The sequence below is a fragment of the Aristolochia californica genome, unplaced genomic scaffold (assembly GCF_029961685.1).
Source record: "Aristolochia californica isolate CCGP_79_NKW_82.1479 unplaced genomic scaffold, dmAriCali1.0.hap1 SCAF_6, whole genome shotgun sequence".
Taxonomy (NCBI): Eukaryota; Viridiplantae; Streptophyta; class Magnoliopsida; order Piperales; family Aristolochiaceae; genus Aristolochia; species Aristolochia californica.
Window position 1 is genome coordinate 37,331,984 of NW_027182257.1, and position 20,505 is coordinate 37,352,488.

Below are 20,505 nucleotides of genomic sequence, written 5' to 3' on the forward strand. Positions count from 1 at the left end.
AGATTTTCAATAGTGGCTTACTAGGCACACTTGGGCTAGATCTACAATGGGATTTTTAGCACCACCTGTTTACACAAGGACTTATGGATCACAATAGTAACAACAATGTTGATCTAGGTTGACCCACATTCATATTTTGATGATACCACAACTTAACGAAATTGAGCTAATATTTTTAACTTAAGTATTTAAGATGTCTTTCCTTTAAGATACACAAAATCAAAGTCTATACAAAAGAATTAGAAAATTCAATACAAAACCTTGAGCCATATAAAGTGTTGATTTTTTTCAAACAGATAAGTATTTTACTAATTTGTTGTAATTTGAGTACAACGAGATTCTATTTGTAACAGACGAAACAAATTGAATCTAATTACAATTAAATTACCATTGTCCTAGTTAACCTCAAAGTCTAACACTTATGTAAGACATTTGTTGATTTTCAAGACTCCATGGATTTAGCTCAAAAAGAGAAAGAGACTCATTGAGAGAAAACAGGAGGAAAAGAGGTTATGGATTTGATTATCTTAACCCTTCCCCTAAAGCTTTATTTATAGATTAATGAAACTACTGTATTACAATAATACCCCTGAGCTTAGGGTTTAGGGTTTAGGGGTTTAACCCAGGAACTTTAATCTAATTACATCTACGTCATCTATATGAAACGACTCTTTATTTACCATCCTGCCATCATTGTAAGGGCCTGTGGGCATTGTCCTTGATCTATGGGCCTTGACCCATCGTCCACGTCTCTTGGATGTGTGGGTCTTCCTTGGTCTTATGGGTTTGGGCCCATCTTCCAACACACTTGGATATGTGGGCCTTCCTAAGTCACGTGGGTTTGGGCCCTATCTTCCAACAACATTCTACCATAAAACTCCAATAAAATTCTGCCATATTAATTACTATTTTGTGAGACTTCTTTTTGTGATGTAAGACTCTTCAATATTCTCTTTTCAAGTTGCAGTTTATAACTTAAACTTGCAAGGAAAAAGGATTTTTGGTTTTCAATCTCTTTTTGTTGAAAACATTCATCATAGATGCAAAATTTTGATCTTTTGTTATTCCTTTTTCTTGAATATTTTTATCAAATAAAAATTACCACAACATATGAAATAAAATACCTTTTTTTTTTCTTGTACTTCTTCTTATAATTTCCCCCCCTAAGGATAAAAAAGGCATAAGACCCAACTTGGATAAAACACAATTGGGAGAAGAAAATCACTCCTAGTAGAACAACAAAGCTCCATACACCAATCAAAAACGGTTATAATATGAAACACACTCCCCTCAATTTTAAAGGCAAAAACAACCCAATTTTAAGGCACAACGAAAGGATTACTCATTTTTTAAAGATAGTTCAAAATTGGCCTTGGAGGTGATTTGTTGTAGATACTTTAGGACAACCCTAACTTAGTGGAGCCTCAAAGTGGTAAAACATATTGGAGGTGGATGAACAATCCGTAGAAATATTATGAACTACCTAACAATCTTATGTGTACATTGCATTTTATTGCTTCCATGCTTAGATTGTAAAATTACTTGTGCACATTATCTTAATTGAATAAAAAAATACACACAAGATATAAGTGAAAAAGGTGTCAAATTAGCAGTGACATTAAACAAGCCATAAAATAGGAGATAGTAAATATTTATGTGACAAATATGCCCTTTTATTATTAGAAAATTCATACATATATTTCATATAAACTATTAGCATGATAGAAAATTCCCTTTTAACATGGGCCCATACATCTTGTGGGACCTACCTAGAATCTCATAAAAAATAAGATACTTTATTTATTAAAAGAAAGATAAGGAAATCGACTGTTATTCTTTTTTTTTTTTTTTTTCCTTTTGTTAAAGGATAAGACTGAACCAGTATGTCAGCCAAGGCTGATCCTTCCTTCCCGCTGAGACTTCTTCCGATTACCAATCCGCTGAGGAAAGACGGAGCGAGAATCAGAGAATTGCAATGTCAGCCTTGGCCTGCCGGTATCAGTTTGCAAGTTACAAGACAACCAAGAATGTGAAGACTAGTTCTCTCATTTCTTGCTCGATGCAGTCTTCTGCAAACAATATCAAGGTGCCAATGTTTGAAACTTTAACGCAGCCTATCTTTCTCTGGGATCATTATCATGGTGGTAAAGATTAGGATGTCGTTTTTCCCTTTTTCATTCTCAGAATGTTTTAATTCGAGTAGTAACGCACACAGGTGATAATCAACGGTGCGACAAAGGACATCGGCAAGGCTGCTATTGTCGCAGTAACAAAAGCGAGAGGAATGGAGATTGCTGGGGCTGTGGACTCCCTTCACGTTGGGGAGGACGCCGGCCAGGTGCTGTTTCTGTACATGGTTTGCTAGATTTCATTTCATACGAATGCTTCAATGCCCGAGACGTTAAAAGAGAATGCTTCCCCTTTACTTAGATTTGCGGCATGGAAGAAGCTCTGGAAATCCCCATAATTAATGACTTGACAATGGTTTTGGGCTCGATATCTCAGGTCCTGATTCCTACATTCTTCCCTCAGGTTTTCTCCATACCCCCAATAACTGAATTTTTCTTTCCTTTTCCGTGCGGCAGTCCAGAGCGAATGGCGTCGTTGTAGACTTCACCGACCCTTCTTCCGTTTACGACAATGTGAAGCAGGTTTAATCTGTTTCAGACCTTATTTTCGCAGTTTTCTTTTTTATGCCCATCTGCAGACATTGGGAAATAATAACAATTGCAGAACTGAAGACGAACAATGTAAACAAGGAAAAATGAGTAATTCCTTTAAACCTTGTGAATTTACTGGTGAAACAGGCAACGGCTTTTGGAATGAGGAGCGTAGTTCATGTGCCTAATATCAACATAGATACGGTTGTAGAGCTATCAGGTTTCTGTGAGAAAGCCAGCATGGTGAGATTGGGTGAGATTTTATTTTATCTAAATCCTTGTCTCGACCAAATCCAAGCTTCTTTCGGGGATAATCTTTATTAGTTCGTTGGCGTTTTAATTAGGGCTGTCTCGTGGCGCCCACGCTCTCCATTGGTTCAGTTCTTCTTCAACAGGCAGCCATTTCAGCTTGTTTCCACTACAATAATGTAGAAATTGTTGAATCAAGGCCTAATGCATCTGTAAGAAGTCTCTCTTTTCTTCCTTTTTTTTTAAAGAACTCCTTTTATGCTGGGGATTCATTGTTAATTCTTGCCAAATAAACAACCAAGGAGATTAGTGTTGGAAAGCTTTACTGGTTTGAGAACACAAAATACAACTCAAGTCTACAATTTGACAGGACCTTCCTACTCCTGATGCTACCCAAATCGCCGACAATCTTTCTAATCTGGGTCGTATATACAACAGAGAAGATCTTTCAACAGATGTCTTGGTATGAAGTTAAGAGACTCTTCCTCCTGTTACAGGCAAACCATGCATTTTACATATTAAAAAAACCTTTTCCGAGCTAACCTTTTTCAAAACTGAGACATTCCATCTGTTACAGGCAAGAGGTCAACTCCTTGGAGAAGATGGTGTCCGTGTGCACAGCATGGTGCTTCCCGGCATTCTTTCCAGCACAACAGTTCACTTCTCTGGTCCAGGGGAGGTAACCTTGTCTTTACTGGGAAATGTTCAAACCTGAAGGGTTTGTTTGGAACCCCATGGAAAATAAAAGAAAATGTGAATTTGATCATTATTATTCCTAAAACTAGTTAGTAAAAAAGAGAATTTGATCATTATCTCATTTTCACTATCTATTTTTGAAAATAATAATGGTCAAATTCTCATTTTCTTTTATTTTATTTTCTTCTCTAGGGGTTCCAAACAGACCCCAAGTCATGTAAGTCTTCGAAATAAAATCAAATTCACTGCAGATTTACACCATCAGACATGATATTACAGATGTGATGTGTCTCATGCCAGGACTACTCCTGGCCATCCGGAAAGTGGTTCGCTTCAAGGTAACAACACCCTTCAGACATTGTACAAAATCTAGGCATGTTAGAACACATTGCTAGCCTGCTGAATATAATTGTCTGGTTTGCAGAATTTGGTTTATGGATTAGAGAAAATTTTGTAGAGCAACCTCAGTTGGCTGAGAGCTGGGCCTAGAAGGCTGCCTGGTGATGGAACTTCCCCACAGACAGATTTTTAACTAGGAAGCTTTTTTAATGTATGGAGACATGGGCAAACACATTTCTCTCTCTTTTTATTTGTTTCTTTTATTTTAGTCTTTGTTCAAGGAATAAAATGGATCCAAATTATATTTCGCAAGTAAACAGTTGGGCTCAACTCTTCAAATAGATAATATAAAAAAATCCAAGTGTCAGTGTCCTCTACCTTCAAAGAGACTATATTCTGGTTCCTTCCCCAACTATGACAGAAAAAACTACAGTTTGAAAAAGGGTAAGTCCCAAATCATTCGCAACCATGCCATAAATGAAACTATGAGTGCTGCCACTATATATTAAGATCCATCCAACTGCATCTTATGAGGTTGAGGAGCCCCAAGATGCTTGTCCCCGATAGGTGCAACTAGTGGCAATGTTTCCTCAGCCTCGTTCTCTTCCTTGAGTAGGTACATTTGAAAACAGATACAGCAGTGGCCTTTAAGTAAACTTTTCAGCACAATTAAAACACCACCCTTTGCTCCTTCGTTTTTCCATCTCCTCAAGCGTGAGTTGCTTGAAAGGCCGCCTAGAAGTTGATCCATCCATGGAAGTTGGTTTCACTAGAGAGGGGTTGTTGTTCGTAGTCGAAGATGAATAGCTGTAAAACCAAGGTCGAAGCAATGCTAATTTTTTATCTTGTACCCGAGCGTCGTTAATAGCCTCCACAAGCGATTTTGGATAGAACACTCTTACCTGAGCAGCCAGTTTTGGTTTGAAATTGCTCATAAAACTGCCCACTTGAATGTTTTGGATGCGATTAGCAATTTGTTCAAACTCAGGCTGATATTCTTCTGTTGATTTGATAAAACTGCCCACTTGAATGTTTTGGATGCGATTAGCAATTTGTTCAAACTCAGGCTGATATTCTTCTGTTGATTTGATCATTGCAACTTTGCAAGAAGTGAGTCAAAATCTAGATATTGGGTAGGTCCAAAACAAACACAAAGAGCTAGGATAAAATTTGTTTCTCAAGAAATTAGATTTAAAGAGCTTTAAATTTTCATCTAATTTGACATAAAAAAATTCGTTCTTGAATCTTTTTATGACCTCTTAATTTTCTTCATTTTGGAGATTGCCGCCTCCAATGCGATTATTTCCTTATATATAGTTCAAATTGACACGAAATGTTATCCTTCTAAAACTAATTTCAATAACTCTCATCCAAGTATAACATTTCTTCATAAAATATACTTTTTTTTAGAGAATGAATTTGATAGATTTCAGACTCAGTAATTTAGCCAAGCTAAGTATTTTTTCTTCTTTGACATGCATGACCATTGACTCTTGCAAAATTGATATCTCACTCTAGAAAACTCAGATTGAGAATTGGTTTGATAAGGTAGAAAATAGACTTATAGATCTTTCTTTTGGTTTATAAATCTCTATATAAAGTCTCGTTTTGGATGGCTTAAATGGCTAAAAAATTGAAGCTTTATGTTACTATTCGAACCTCTCTTGTAATCTGACATTTGCTGCTTCAAATATCAATTTATTTTTTGTAGGAAATCAGATTGCCAAAATTCATTTTGCATTGGAAAGTCGAGTTAATGATCTTTCCATCAATATATATTTTGGAATATGAAAAATTCAGTTTGGAGGTAAGAACACTAAGAAACCAACGGGTATTGGGAAAGGAATGAAAGAAAAAAGACAAAATACAACCTAAAATAGTAGAGATGATAGATCAGAAAATGATCACATTATCTTTGTGGGTTGACTGAGTCAACTCACAAAACCTGCTTTAATACCATGTTGAATTTCTGGAAAAGAGAAATATTTCACTAACTTGTTGTAATTTGAGTACATAAGTCTCTATTTACAGTAGAGAAAATAAGAATAATCCAATGACAATTAAACTATCTTTGTCCCAATTATACCCAAAGTTAAACACTAAAAGATAAGTCCTAGAATAATTAAACAACTAAACATAAATAAAATATTAACATGAGTAAAACACCTTTAATTGAGACTCTTCTATGAGACCTCTTTTTGTGAGACTCCTATAAGACTCCACTATATTAATTTTGGCTCTATGAGACTTCTTACTGTGAGAGTCATCTAAGATTCTTCTATATATGTTCTTCAACAAGATCCAAAGAGAAAGATTTTTATATCAAATTAGGTATCATATTAAATTTTTTTAGTCTAGTTTTTTAAGAAACAAGTCGTTTGCGATTCTTAACTATAATTTTAGAGATATTCATATTTTAGCGAGTCCTTCATGTATGAACACTTGATGGACTTAACATATTTAATATATTCTAATTACATCTTTATCCTACTAGCTTACTTATAAAAACATTCTTCCTTAGGCTTAGCCATTATGGCTCTGATACCATGAAAAGGGATGAATCACTTATGATATGAAAAGAAATAAACTTTCAAGTACGAAAATAAAGATTTAAATAAAGAAAAGAGAACTTACAAGCATACACAACTATGACAACCTTTTTCTAATCCAAGTGATGCCCAAAAATACAAATGGTTCCATATTTATATAGAGAGAAATTTCACACACTAAGAAAATATATTCGATGGATTTCAAAGTATTTGAGATCCACCAATAAGAGTTCTACATGTGCCACAATAATTAAGCATTATCAATAATTTCTTTTGACTCCATTATTATGTCTTGACTTCAATTTCAAGATAAGATTTCGTGATGATATGACCACTCTTTATGCTAATTTTGTCTTTTATGACAAGTGTTGGCCAATTGTCTAAAAAAACTTTAATTTTTTGTTGTCATTAGGAATATACTTTTGTAATGGCGACTCCTCTTCTGTTGTTTTTTTCTATAGCTTTTGCAAGCCAGCTGTATATTCTTAATGTCTTTTGACTTTTCTTGTTGTTCTCATTGCAATGGGGTCCAACAACATCATTCTAGTCTGTTGATCCAGTCTGAGCAGGAAATTGAGAGATTCGTGAGTATAAATGCTCCATCATTCTATTAAAACATTTATCTCTTTTTAGTTTTATTTTCTACTTATTTCATGATTGCATCCCAATAATCTCAAATAAAGGCATTGCCATCTTCGGGTTGAGAATCTGGGATGAGACTAATTTTTTCATCATGATCTTCATCATCACCTTCTTAGTCACTGCCTTATTTAGAAGAGCCATAGGCAGATATAGACATATTATCTTTGTGGTCTTCTTTGATTCCTTTATTAAATTCAATTAAGAATGACTCATTGATTGAGTCTAGGGTTTTTATTAATAATTCGTCATCAGTAATTTCTAAAAAAAATCAATTTGATTTGTACTTTAATAATTTCAAAGGCTGAAATTTATGTTTTCTCAACTAATTTGGGACTTTGATTTTCAAACTGAAAAATAGTGGACTTGATTTCTGATTTTTTGGTTTCCATGTTGGGGAGTTTATTCCACCATCGGACATGAAAAGTGTGTTGCAAGATTGGCAGTTGTAAATCATTAAATACAAATTTACAATCCTATTTCCATATCCAAGGGAAAACTTCAAAAATAAAAGCAATGTATCAAATCCTTTTACAATGGATTTTACCTCTCGAATATTGGGATGAATAGCTTGCCATTAACCATAAAGTTTTCAAAGTGGATCCAGAAGAATTGAAATTGGAGGCCCAAATTTAGCCCACCACTTGTGCACCCATAAAGGAATGAGTATCCTTTCTTGTTTATACTTCTTTATTTAGGCACTAATGGTGATAAACCAAAAATGTTGATGGAAAGGGTTTTGATAATAGAATATATTGAACCAAACATGAACATAATCCCAATAATTATACCCTTTTTCATTGGATGCATATTCTTCATAAAAAAGATTAAGTTTTCCCTAGACTAGTTTAGATAAAAATTTATTAACAGTACATTGGCTATATGCTATTGGATAGTCAAGATTTTTTATATTTGATATTGTATGATGAACAGTAATGGATTGAGTATGAACCAAAAAAAATTTATAGTCAAACCAAAATTTTTATTAATGACTAGTAAAAAATGAATCCTCTAGCCACTTGGACATAATTTTCCATGGACCCAATATGAGAAATCATCCTAAAATCATCCATGCCCAATATGAGAAACATCAATTTCAACAACCTTCTTCCATTGAAGGTTAGATAGAGCAAGACAAGGAAGTTGGCGAACTCTAGATTTATTTTTTGGACAATTGGAGTCGACAAGGTTGTGCTACAGAATGAAGCAAAACAAACAGTCATAAAAGATTCAAGGACAAATATTTTTATATCAAATTAGGTATCAAATTAAGTCTCTTTGAGTCTAAATTCTTAAGAAACTAGTTATTTGTAATTTTGAGCTATAATTTTATTGATATCCATATTTGAAGTAGAAAGGTCAGATCAGCTGAAAAAATCTCTCTTTTCCCCATTACTTTCTCCATACATTGATGTGAATTAAATCTAGTTTTTTTAGGAATTTTTATCTTCTAATCAAAGAGGTTTGGTCTGACTTAATAGCTCCATGTTGGCATCTTTTCTCCTCTATTTTCTCCTCAGACACATTAGTTTCTTCAAGTCTCCATGTCCATGTAAACTTATTATTTTAGAAAATTGCATATTTCTTATTGTAACATGAGTTTCATATTTTCTTCCTCATGATATCTTTGCTTAACTCTGGCATAGTTTGTCTTGTTGTTCGGTGAATTCTTATTGTATGTTTGTGTCTCATTTCTCTCTGTTTTGGAGTCCTTGAAAATTGAGAGAGTAATGTTCAATCAATTAAAGACATTGTCCTATTAGGATGTGTTTTGTTCCTTCCTTGATGTCAAAATTGTTCACCTTTAAGCATCTGTCTCATGGAAGAGCAATAGTCGAGTTTCTATTCTATAATAGGTTGTGAAACCTCTAGTAGTACTTCCTCAATTAGTTTTGTTTTTATCATTTCGGACCAATGCCCCCACACCCATTATTCACAGGAGCATTTTTTGAGATGCCTTTTCTTAAAAAATGAAGGATGTAGAAGTGTTTTTGCAGGTTAGGAGTACGTCTAATGACTGACCTTTTTCTTTAGGTTTGGTTTTTGTCATTGTAAGATGTTGTGATGAGTTAAGAAATCAACAAGGAGTTGAGTTCTTATTTCAGTGTTTGGTAGATGTCAATCCACTAGTTTCTTGGAGTATGGATTTATTGTTTGGCTACAAGTATGTTATTGGTAAATTGAGTCTCATGGGTCCCTAGTTTGAGGGGGAGAAATAGGAATACAAAGAAATGAAGTTTTTGGAAGAGCTTACTATGAAGTGTTCTAAGAGGTGATAAATTTTTCTCAGTGTTCGTGACTACCATAAAGTTTTCTCAAGATATCTAAAAAGGAGATTGGAAGATGCAGATTTCAAGAACTGGCGAAGTACAAGTTGAAAATTTGAAAGTTCATTGCTTCATTGAAGACATTATAGACCCAAAGTATAGAAAATTTTGTAATTTCTCTTTTATTTGTATATTTGATATGTTACGTGATAAACTGATGTTATAAACTCTAGCTTGAGAGAGAGTGTTAGAAGATGAAATTTATGTTTACTTAGGTCTCTAGTAAAGTATTTGCTTATAGAACCTAAGGGGAGTGATCCTCTTCCCACAATTCAATGAGAGACTTTTGTCCAACTCTCTATCTCTCCCTTCCCATGTTCTCTCTGTTTTTGTTCATCAAATTTCAGCCTTGAATAGACCAATATAGTGGGTTATTTTGATTGAGCATACACCAATTTCCAACCTTGAACCATGATATTCAGTAGAATATAAGTTACTAAAATCCAGAAGCACAAATACTGGTAAAAAGAGCATGGCAGCCTTTAGTTCATTAAAGTCATGAGTTGTGGAATTTAACCAATAAAAATTCTGGTGCTTCAATAGACCAATATAGCCACAAATGAATCTGCTACAGTATCTGCTAAGACCAAAAAATCCACAGAGCTACTTCAGTGTAATAGGTGGCTACCACGATGCTATAGAGCCAAAGAAGCACTTGACCTTTTAATGAATAACCGATGTTGCTTAAGAACCAGAACTATAACTAACACAAATGCTCATAATGATCTTCATTGACTTCTTGTAAACCAATATATTATCCAAAAACACCAACAAGATTTACACAAAAAGGGCTTGAAAATGGACTTCGTCAGACTTTGGAATGTTGAGGAGCATTAAAAACTCAAGTCTTTCATGAGTTTGGAAGGCCATTTTTTCTACATCCTACGTGGCCATCCTGATTTGGTGATCACCCAAGCAAAGATCCAATTTTGAAAAGTAACAAGCATCATGTAATTCGTCCAACAATTCTTCAATGAGTGGAAAAGGAATTTTGTTGTCCATTCCTCCCAAAAACAACTCACAAGTAGAGGTGGCTTCGAACCGAGCCAGCTCGTGAGCGGCTCGAGTTCGGCTCGGTTCGATTCATTATCTATCGAGCTCGAACTCTGAAATCGGCTCGTTTACCTTAACGACCCGAACTCGATCGAAGCTTGGTTCGGTTTGTCGGCTCGCGAGCCAGCTCGAGGTGAGTTGGGATCGGTATCGGGTCGGGAGCATGAGCGAGAGCGGGGGGGGGGGATTTTCCTCCCCTCGTCACCGCCGAGCCCCTCCCGTCGACTGTTGTCGCCTCCTTTGTCGCCGTCGACAGCTGCTCGTCAGCCTCCTCTATGGCCGTCTGTTCGATTTCTTCCTCTCCTCGTCGTCGCCTCTATTTCTGTCGTCGCCGCAGTTGCAGCCTTCATCCCTGACGACAGGTCCTCCCCGTCGTTGTAAACCCCTTCCCTCCGTGTTGTCTCAACGAAAAACCTAAACCAGAAAGTTCAGGGGAGAAATTAGGGGAGAAATAATCTCCCCCCTCCCCCCGCGCGAAGATGATTTCGCATGTGTGAAATCATAAAGTAAAAAAAAAAAAAAAAAACTTCTTCCTTAAACTTTCCTTCCTCATAGCTGTTGAAAAAATTAAAAATACATTTTATAGAAATAAGTTTTTTTGAACTATTAGTGTCTCATTTTTTTTAAACATTTTTCCAATTGAAAATTCTTATTAAAAATCATATAATTTTCTAAGTAAGATTTTCCTACCAAGATGGGGTAGAAAACTGTTTAGAAAATTTTTGAATAAGTATTTAACAGTTGATGATGTAATACTTTTAGCATGAAGCAATTTTCACTGCAATTTTGTGTTTGACATATTATTTGATTAAAATTTTATCGATAAGTATAATAATAGTTTATATTGATTATTCATTTTTATTTATTTCCTTAGAAGAGGCAATAAAATGTCCATTTAACTTTCCTAAGAAAATTTTAAAATATTTCTTGTAATTTTCTAATAAGTCACTAATAGTAATAAGATTTTATTTCAAGGTTTTTTTGGGAATATGTATTATAAAAAAAATATTTCTAGTTTTTCCTAGAATATAAATTTTCATCTAGGGGCACTAAGGAGGCCATAGTAAATTTATGGCCAAATTAAAAAATTACAAAACAAGTTAGACAACAATTGGAGTAAAAAAGATTAATATTAGTGCATTTTAATCCATTATTGAAATTCAATCCTGAACCTCCCCCATCATTATTTTTTTTAAATGTATGCCTAATTTTATATATAATTTATTCGAAGCCACCCCTACGTGCGAGACCATAAACAAGGAAAAAAAACTCTTTGTCCCTTCCTCATGGCTCTTGAAGAAATTGAAAAGATATTTTGGTAGAAATACGTTTCTAGATACTATTAGTGTTTTTTTCAATAAATGTTGAAAAAACATTTTTAGTAGAAATATAGGGACAATTAGTGCCTCATGTTTTTTAAAATTATTTTTCTAATTATAAATTCTTGTTAAAAAGTCATATAATTTTCTAAGTAAGATTTTCTTGCCAAGATGGGCTAGAAAATCGTATAGAAAAATTTTGAATAAGTATTTGACAGTTGATGATATAATCCTTTTAGCATGAGGCAATTTTCATAACAATTTTGTGTTTGACATTTTATTTGATTAAAAATTTATCAATAAGTATAATTATATATTAGATTAATTATTAATTTTTATTTATTTCCTTAGAAAAGGTAATAAGAGGTCCATTTAACTTTCCTAAGAAAAATTTAAAATATTTATTGTAATTTTCTAGTAAGTCTCTAATAGTAATAAAATTTTATTTAAAGGATTTATAGTTTTTATTTGGGTGATTGTAAATTGATAGTGATATTTCATTTAATTTTGTTGTGTTTGATTATTGTATGGGGTTTATTCATAATGGTATGCATTGTATGGAGTGTTTAGACTATTTTATGGAGTGTATAAAAAATTTCATGGAATGTTTATGGAATGTATAGACAATTTTATGGAGTGTTTATAGAGTGTTTATGCAGGTATTACGTATATAGATTATGCCCAATTTTAAATAGAGGTCATACCGAATTTTATATAAGTATTATATACATAGATTATGCTCAATTTTAAGTAGAGGTCATACCCAATCTTATACATGTATTATATATATAAGTTATACCCAATTTTATATACAATTTATTTTATATATATTTTTTGAAAAGTTTTAAATGTAATGTGAAGCTTGAACACTAACATCATGTCAAAGTTGGATCTAAGTCCATTGGAAAAAGAATTACCTGAAGTAACGCGAGACCTTTCGGCAAGTAATAAGCATGTGATTTTTCTTATCCTTGATCTATGTTGGACTATTCTTAACAATTTTTAAAGAGCACCTTGTAAGATGTTATCATTACAATACTACAATAGTAATTTTTATCACTGAGCTTTGGTGGTAATTTGAACTTGTCAGGTGTTCCTTTCTTCCATAGTTGGACTCTCTAGAGAACTCACAGTATTATTGCTAAACAAAGCCATTGGAAGATACACAACAGACAACAACCAGCACAAACTCGTATCAAACTATTGCACATATCCACATTAGGTACAATTCAAGACACACAGCAGCCTTAAGTAGTAATTCAATCAAGTTTTAAAGTAGTTGTAAATCAAGCAGCGGCACTTCCAAAACATATTCAGTTCAAATAACTCAATGAAACACAACCGAATCAGTAACCTGAAGTTTGTGCAGAATTATATAGAAGAAAACAACAGTACACATAGCAATCAGTGCAATTAAAAAATTCAGCACATGAATTTGAGATATAATTTCACCAGCACTTCGAGTAGCTAAAGGGCTTAATTCAACTCAAATTTGAGATGAACATGGTCTTAGCAAGGGATTACGAACCCACTTTCCCTGCCATTGACTCAGCTCCAGACTCAGTCTCAAAGGGCATGGCCAAGCTGTGGAGGCTGAATAGAAGATTGAAGTCAAGACTGCCCTTGCGTGGAACCAGATATAGTTTAGTAGAATCAATTACGAGTAGTTTATTTCAGCAAGTATCTTTCGATGTAATCAAAGTTCTTTGGAGAATAACATGTAACACTCGAGGAGGATTCTCCCCTCCAATAAAACCATGTGAGAGTAGGAAGAGTGTAGAAGAGTGTAGAGTGTAGTTTGTTTGGAGTTCTAGTCAAGTTAGACATGAGAACTCAATAGTCCCACATAGGAGATAGGGAACAAGTACTCAAGCACTATAAATATGCAAGCTCTCAGAATGCTTAATTATCCAAATCAATACAACTTTATCTTTATGGAACTAGGGCTAACCAAAAGCATCTTGACCAATGATTTAAAGGTCTCTTATGTGGCTAGCCCTCGATCAAAAGGTGTCTATCAGTGAAGGGAGCTTCACCAACTCCAATCATCCACACGAGGAAGGTTACCCTTGCCAAAGGTAAGCAACTTTGGTTTTACATTCCATCCTTTTGGCTCAATATCAGCCTATTCCATTTCATTAGCCTAGTCATCCCTTGCCTCTCTCTATAACAACAGGTGTCTATAGCCTTCATCCAAGTCTTGAGTCCTTTTGTTAGTGTCAGAATCTTGTCTTTGTTAGTGTCCCGTCCTTTCTTAGAGTCTTCAGTTAATTCCAGAGAGATTGGTTTACTGCAGGAGTCACTAAGTAGCAAAGTGTTCTCATTAAGTCTATCCCATTCCACACGAGTTTATCTCAGTCCACACCTATCCAAATCAGTCCTCTCTTACCCAAAACAACACCCACGAGTCCCTACCCAAGTATCCTAGTCCCTCTGTAAGTATGTCCGTGAGTTTAGCTTAACTTAGGAAACTACCTTGATTGAGAAGCTTGACAACCTTTCTCTCTAAAGTACTTTACTTTTTAGCTCACACTCTATTTCCCTATTCAGTCTTCAGCCCTACACGTCCTAACCTACCACAAGAGTATCCATCTTTCCCAAAACATGTCAAATTCTTGCTCCTCAATTCTCTTCCACTCACGCCAAACTAAGACTTTCAATTTTGGTACTTCCAATTGGCACCAACTATAATAAAGCCTAGTTTTCCATTCAATGTGCTTCGTTTCTTCTCTAGAGCAATTCCAATCCCTCTAGAAGTCATTCCCGATGTCCTAGAATCTCCCACAGTCTAAGTCCCTTTTTGCACGTCCTGTAACCCAGAAAACCCAAAAACCCTCATCTCTATCTGTCACAACCTATCTTGAACACAAATCAGAAACGCTTAATTCTCCATTTTCTACCTCCTAGATTGCCACAAAACTTAAACCATTCGTCTTTTTTCTTTCCCCATTCCCCCTTCTTGTCCTTTAAACGTAAGAATACAGAAACCCTAATTCTACAGCAATTCAGACTTCTCTGCTAAACTTTCACAAAACAATTTCACAAAACCTTTCATGAAACAAGTCCACTAGATATCTGAGGTCCCTCTCTATCCTCATGAGTCATTGCATGCAAGTTGGAAATTAAAATCCCTAGATAGCACAAAAACCCACCTTTGGGGCACTCAAGGACCATATATGTAGATTTATACCCACCTTCACCATCAATCTGATTGGTGTTACACAAAGAGAAGAGATTGAGCACCATAAGCCTCTCAACAAGAAAAAAATTTGAAACATTCCCTAAAAGTGGCTGTTGTGGGTGAAAAATAGGTAGAAGAAAGTGGAAAGGTCTTATTAGGGCCCTAAGGTCACTCAGATACAATGAAGAATCAAAAGAATAAAGAGTAAGAGACGAGAGAAGCAGAAGTAGAGAGATGAAAGCAGAGAGAGTTGCGGCAGAACAGGCACATCCATTCTCAGGGGTAAAGCCTGACCTCTAACTATCTTCGTGGCAGTTTAAGGAAACATCTAACACACTTAATATTCTTTTACAATGGAACCAAAGGTATTCAATCTGCAATTGTTTATGATGTTGTTATACAGCTGAATATTTCTGATGAAGGATGTCAAGGCACCTATTGACATTGTTGATATAGTTTCCCCGGTGACCAACACCATCATAGTTGCAGCAAGCGTTCTCATGTATTATCCAGTTCACCATCACCTGGATGCTGCATGGAGCAAAGATATCAAATTGCATACAACATGGAGCCAAGAAAATCAGACTGCATACACCATATATTTTGATTTTTCCAATCATACTCATTAATCATAAATCTTATTGAACCCTGATGATAATAGCAGTTTAATTTCAAGGAGAAAAAGTTAGAGGAAATAGGGAAAAAAACTAGAGAAGAGGCCGTGGAGAAAGGCCTCGGATAGTTGCTGCAAAAAAGGCACCGTTGGTTAGGGGTTAAGCTTGACCCATAACCCTATTTTTAGTACAAGTTTATATGACACTATTAATATCCCTCACGAGTTTAACAATAAACAATGGGAGAAAACATATAAACTCTAATAGAATGAGAATTTAAAGACTAAAGAACTAAGAGAGAGGGGACCCAAGTAAAGAACCCAACCATAATGTAAGACGACAACACTACCTTTTAGGGGTATCATCTAACAATAGTAACAGCATATAACACCATGATAGTATTGACTCTGATGGATCAGCTCAATTTCATTGAAGCTGATATGGACTCCTTGAAGAAACTAACATAAGCAAGATTTTGAAAACTAAAAATCAAAATAATTACGACTTTTCTAATGCAACTTGGTCTTCAGGGTAAGGATTAGTTTTTTTTTTTTGTAGGGGGGGGTTGTTACAGTTTTAGGATCTCATTATGATGAGCCTCTATTAAGAGGAAACCAAGAGGATGAGAGGGAAAGAGCCAAATGAAGAGGAGAAGAAAGAATTAGAGTGAGAGAGATAAGCATGAGAGAGACAGAGAAAGAAGTTTGTGTCAGAAACCAAAGAAAGAGATCCAGAGATTAATAACCTCGTTAAGAGGAGAAGAAAGAATTTGAGCGAGCAAGAAAAGTGTCTGGAAGACAGAATGGAAGAAGTTTGTGACAGAAGCCACAGAAAGAGATCTGAGAGATAAGTAACCCCTCTCAACCCCTAATTTCTCTTTAGTGAAACACAATTAGATTGGACAGAAATATTCCTCACTCTCTGACTTAAAGTAGGGACAAAACAGTAATCAACTAAAAACTGTAGAATCTAAACAAATGACATAGATTTCTCTGTTTATCCAGCCTAATATTCCAACAGTGATGATGGGGGCAAGATAATTGTGGAAAATAAGAAAAAATAAAAGGACCTTTGCAAAAAGGAAATCAAACAGGATAAGCCCTGGTTGAGCTGCAAAGTAATCCATTTGACAGCCACTCAATCTTCAATCTATGCCAGTTACAACCACTTAATAGTCCACCTCACATGGCTTTTGTACTGTCCAGTTGGAAGCCCTCTTGACCACTGGCCTTGTCATATCCTGAGAAATGAGAGAGTCATGCTTCAATTAAAAGGAATAACAAAAAAAAGAAAATGGCTGAGTTTAAAATGTATATCACATGATTGAGCTATTGTTAGTCCATGCACAAAGTACTTGCAAATAAATTTGTCATGGCTCCCATTCTACAAGGTAAGTGCCCTGTCATCGTATATTTGCCTCAAACTGCACGTTAACTTCTGACTGACCTTTACTTCTTGTGATTTTTTTTATCTTGAACCTACTAATTGCATTGAGAAAATAGTTCTGACCATGAATTATGTTACTTTTTCTCAAGAACAAGATGCAACAGCATCCAGACTTCATCAAGAAAGAGCTCAAAATTGGATCAAGTTCAAAAATTGTCCCTCCTCTAATCCTTGAAACATTTTGATGTGAATCAATGCATGAAGAAATAGAATAAGGGAATTTATTTTCAAAAATTTCAATAAAAAATTTAAAATTAAAATACAATATGAACTAGAAGAAATCCATTTCTTTATAATGATAAACCCAGACTCAATAGAACAAATAGCAATATCCATACCTGTAAACTTGTTAGCAACTGCTTTTATCCATTCCCTGTCTCTGTCATTGTATGAATAACTTGCACTTGATGCCAAAAAGATGAATGCTATATTCTTAGTTGGCTCAATGGAACCAAGCACAGGCTGTATTAGAATGGACAGTGTCCCCACTGGTAGCATCTCCCAATCCACAGTTTCTGCTGATAGACACAAAAAGAATATGCTAACAAGTGGAACAACATACAATCAGTCCTATAAGATCAGACAGGACCAGATTGGTTGAACCATTTTCGATGGACCGAAGGCCTTTGCTAGGTCTTACTCTAAAATTAGTTTTTTCGTTTGGAGGTACTGAACATCACGAGCCAACCGAAACAGAGAAAGGTGGTCATTTTTCAATATTCAATTACAAACAAAAAGAAGAGAAAAAAAATTTGATGGTTTCACAGAAATTTGAAGGAATCAAATCTAAAGCAACCAAGCCTTAGAACACAACCAGAAATTTCATAATATTGTTGATAAACTAATAAATATAAATCAAATAGCAAACATACCTGAGCACTTAGGAAAATATAGTGCTTCCTTGAGTTGTGAAAAACCAATTTTCCGAATTTGCATACTGAACCGGTCAAATAAGTCAGCTTTTGAAGAATCATCTGGTGTATTCCAGTATCCACGAACACATAATTCATCCCGTAGTGAAATAAGCTAAAATAGAAAAAGTAGGTTCAGGGATTATGTGCTACAAACCAAATGATAGTTACAACCCAAGGTGAAGATATCATTATTTACAAGCCAGAGCTCCTGATACAGGGTAGAGCACCTTACAAATGCCACAGATTCTGGTGCCTTGAATGCACCACATAAAATACCATATAGAGGAAAGGTGGAAGTAAAACATTTCACCAGCTGCAGATTTTCTGACTACGAAATCTATAAACAAGTGATCATAAAATTAACAGATGACCAATTATGCACATTTAAACTGCAAAATAAGATCTATCAGATGGTGCTGATTGTCGAATAGGTCAAACTACTGAATTTGAGGCTAGCTCAAAGAACCAGGTAAGTCTAAACTCTCGACATTCACATGGTTGGCTACTTAGTTTTACTTCCTATAGGTTGCAACCAAGACCATCCTTCTACTACCATTCTGCAATTAGAACTTAAGAGGAAAGCACTCCTCATGAGAACAATTTTGTTCTCTTCAAGTTGCTTTTTCTCATCTAATACGAGTAAGTGTCAATACCACAGACATAGTATTTGTGTTTTTCAACAGAACATAGGAAGCCCAAGCCAAATCTTCCTTCAGAGATTCTGATAGACCTTCGGACAAGAGAAATATTTGTCGATTTCCATCAGGCAGCGCTGAACGGTCCACCAGATTTGCACCCTGCAATGATTTCAAGCACTGAGTAGGATTATTTGAGAAGTCTTAGCCCCAAGGAAGAAGGAATCGTATCTCCTCAGTAAATTACTTTTTTCTCTTCCATTAACAGAACAACAGCACGAGAGTAAAGAATACGATTTTGGAACAAAACACAGGTGCTTGTACCTTCAAAAACTTTCCAAGGTAAGGAACTGTTATTGAATATCCTGCCAAACAAATACCCAACAACTCCGACCTCTGAAGAAGAAACAAACATACGTTAAAGGCGCCAAAGAGTAAAGACCAATCCGGAAGAGCTTAACCTACATACAATTTGAGCATCAGTGACGAAATTGGAGCCAAAGAAGTGGTTCAAGAGAAGAAGGGAACCAAAAGCAACGCCAATCCATCTGGGTAAGTAGGATTCGTCGAAACCAGGAATGCCTGAGACAGAGAGAAGAGAGTCCATTACTTAGGTCCAGCAAGATAACAAGAAGTTGATGTATATGAGAGAATCGAGTCTTTAACCAAGAGTGAAGCGCAGAACAGAGACGTTGAGCTGCTGTTGTTGCTGTGATTCCTCCGAGTTGTTCAGACTCGCTGAGATGGATTTCCATCTTGTTGTTACTCTTGAGGTCAATTTTGTAGCTACACTTCGAGAGGAAACAGGAAAGCAGGAAGAAAGCTTTGTACTCGGGGTGAAATTGAAGCAAAGCTGCAACGAACTACAAACCATTTTCTTTTCGGTATCCGTCTTACCAATGTACCATCCGGAGGATAGATCTTCTGTGGAATAGGAAAGTGAAGGAGACTTGCAGAATTCATTTTACGGGAGGTTTGTGCACTTTTTTGAGTCGGTGTGTGAAATGAAACATAGTGTAAAGTAATTTTTTTATTTTAATGTATAGTATAGTAGAAAATATAGAACCAATGTATATAAAATATTCAAATAGATTTAACTTTTATAAGATAGTTTTATTTAACTTTTCTATTGTTAAGATAGATTTTAATTTGTCTGAATTCATAAATAATTAAAATTTTAAATTAAGTTTATTTTTAATAAAAAATTAAAAATATTTAAATAATTAAATAAAATTTACTTTTATAATATTTAAATACTTAACCAAATTATTACTTTTACAATAACTAAATTCTCACTATTAAAATAATGATTAAATAAAATATAAAAATAAAAGAATTCATATAAATAAAAAAGAAGGTATTTATTTTTTAAAAAATTAATAGATTTAACTTATATTTTAGATAGTTTTATTTGACATAACTAAAATAAGATTTATTTTGTTTTAAATTAATATATAATTTTAACTTGTTATAAATTAATAAATAATTTTTACAAGTTTTAAATTAATATAATATTAACTAGTTTTAAATAAATAAATAATTTAAAAAATAATATTAACTAGTTTTAAATTAATAAATAATTTTTAAATAATTTTATCTTGTTTTAAATTAATAAATAATTTTTAAATAATTTTATCTTGTTTTAAATTAATAAATAATTTTTAAAATTATTTTATCTTGTTTTAAATTAATAAATAATTTTAAAATTATTTTATCTTGTTTTAAATTAATAAATAATTTTTAAAATTATTTTATCTTGTTTTAAATTAATAAATAATTTTTAAAATTATTTTATCTTGTTTTAAATTAATAAATAAATTTAAATAACTATAAATTAATTAAATTTTAAAAATAAAATTTTAATTAAATAAATAATTTTAAAAA

General features: G+C 34.2%; 2 protein-coding genes across 4 annotated transcripts; one reads left to right on the forward strand and one right to left on the reverse strand.

Annotated features, from left to right (window-relative positions):
* Positions 1 to 1,908: 1,908 nt before the first annotated feature.
* LOC137935111 (dihydrodipicolinate reductase-like protein CRR1, chloroplastic) lies at positions 1,909 to 4,255 on the forward strand. The gene is made up of 10 exons (XM_068779771.1): positions 1,909 to 2,086; positions 2,216 to 2,338; positions 2,431 to 2,505; positions 2,586 to 2,651; positions 2,808 to 2,903; positions 3,005 to 3,121; positions 3,280 to 3,372; positions 3,487 to 3,588; positions 3,857 to 3,943; positions 4,030 to 4,255. The coding sequence occupies exons 1-10, from the start codon at positions 1,976 to 1,978 to the stop codon at positions 4,060 to 4,062; spliced, it is 903 nt and encodes a 300-aa protein (XP_068635872.1). The 5' UTR covers positions 1,909 to 1,975; the 3' UTR covers positions 4,063 to 4,255.
* Positions 4,256 to 15,143: 10,888 nt separating this feature from the next.
* LOC137934139 (protein COFACTOR ASSEMBLY OF COMPLEX C SUBUNIT B CCB2, chloroplastic) lies at positions 15,144 to 19,565 on the reverse strand. Of its 3 annotated transcripts, none has more exons than XM_068778383.1 (8): positions 19,288 to 19,565; positions 19,091 to 19,203; positions 18,946 to 19,017; positions 18,640 to 18,783; positions 17,945 to 18,098; positions 17,411 to 17,587; positions 16,696 to 16,866; positions 15,144 to 15,543 (listed from the first exon to the last, which is right to left on the reverse strand). In XM_068778383.1, the coding sequence occupies exons 1-7, from the start codon at positions 19,493 to 19,495 to the stop codon at positions 16,808 to 16,810; spliced, it is 927 nt and encodes a 308-aa protein (XP_068634484.1). In that variant the 5' UTR covers positions 19,496 to 19,565; the 3' UTR covers positions 15,144 to 15,543; positions 16,696 to 16,807. The 3 variants fall into 3 exon arrangements, with proteins under 3 accessions (XP_068634484.1, XP_068634483.1, XP_068634485.1); XM_068778382.1 differs by having other exon boundaries at positions 17,411 to 17,590; XM_068778384.1 differs by having other exon boundaries at positions 17,411 to 17,590; positions 19,313 to 19,460.
* Between the last annotated feature and the right edge of the window lie 940 nt (positions 19,566 to 20,505).

Excerpts from the sequence above, each read along its gene's own strand:
- LOC137935111 (XM_068779771.1), top strand. The coding sequence starts at position 1,976 with ATGTCAGCCTTGGCCTGCCGGTATCAGTTTGCAAGTTACAAGACAACC. Across the intron at positions 3,589-3,856 it reads ACTTCTCTGGTCCAGGGGAG|ATTTACACCATCAGACATGA; the intron begins GTAACCTTGTCT and ends AATTCACTGCAG. Across the intron at positions 3,944-4,029 it reads GGAAAGTGGTTCGCTTCAAG|AATTTGGTTTATGGATTAGA; the intron begins GTAACAACACCC and ends TCTGGTTTGCAG.
- LOC137934139 (XM_068778382.1), bottom strand. The coding sequence starts at position 19,495 with ATGGTTTGTAGTTCGTTGCAGCTTTGCTTCAATTTCACCCCGAGTACA. Across the intron at positions 19,018-19,090 it reads TCGTCACTGATGCTCAAATT|AGGTCGGAGTTGTTGGGTAT; the intron begins GTATGTAGGTTA and ends TTTCTTCTTCAG. Across the intron at positions 18,784-18,945 it reads ACCTTGGAAAGTTTTTGAAG|GGTGCAAATCTGGTGGACCG; the intron begins GTACAAGCACCT and ends AAATCATTGCAG.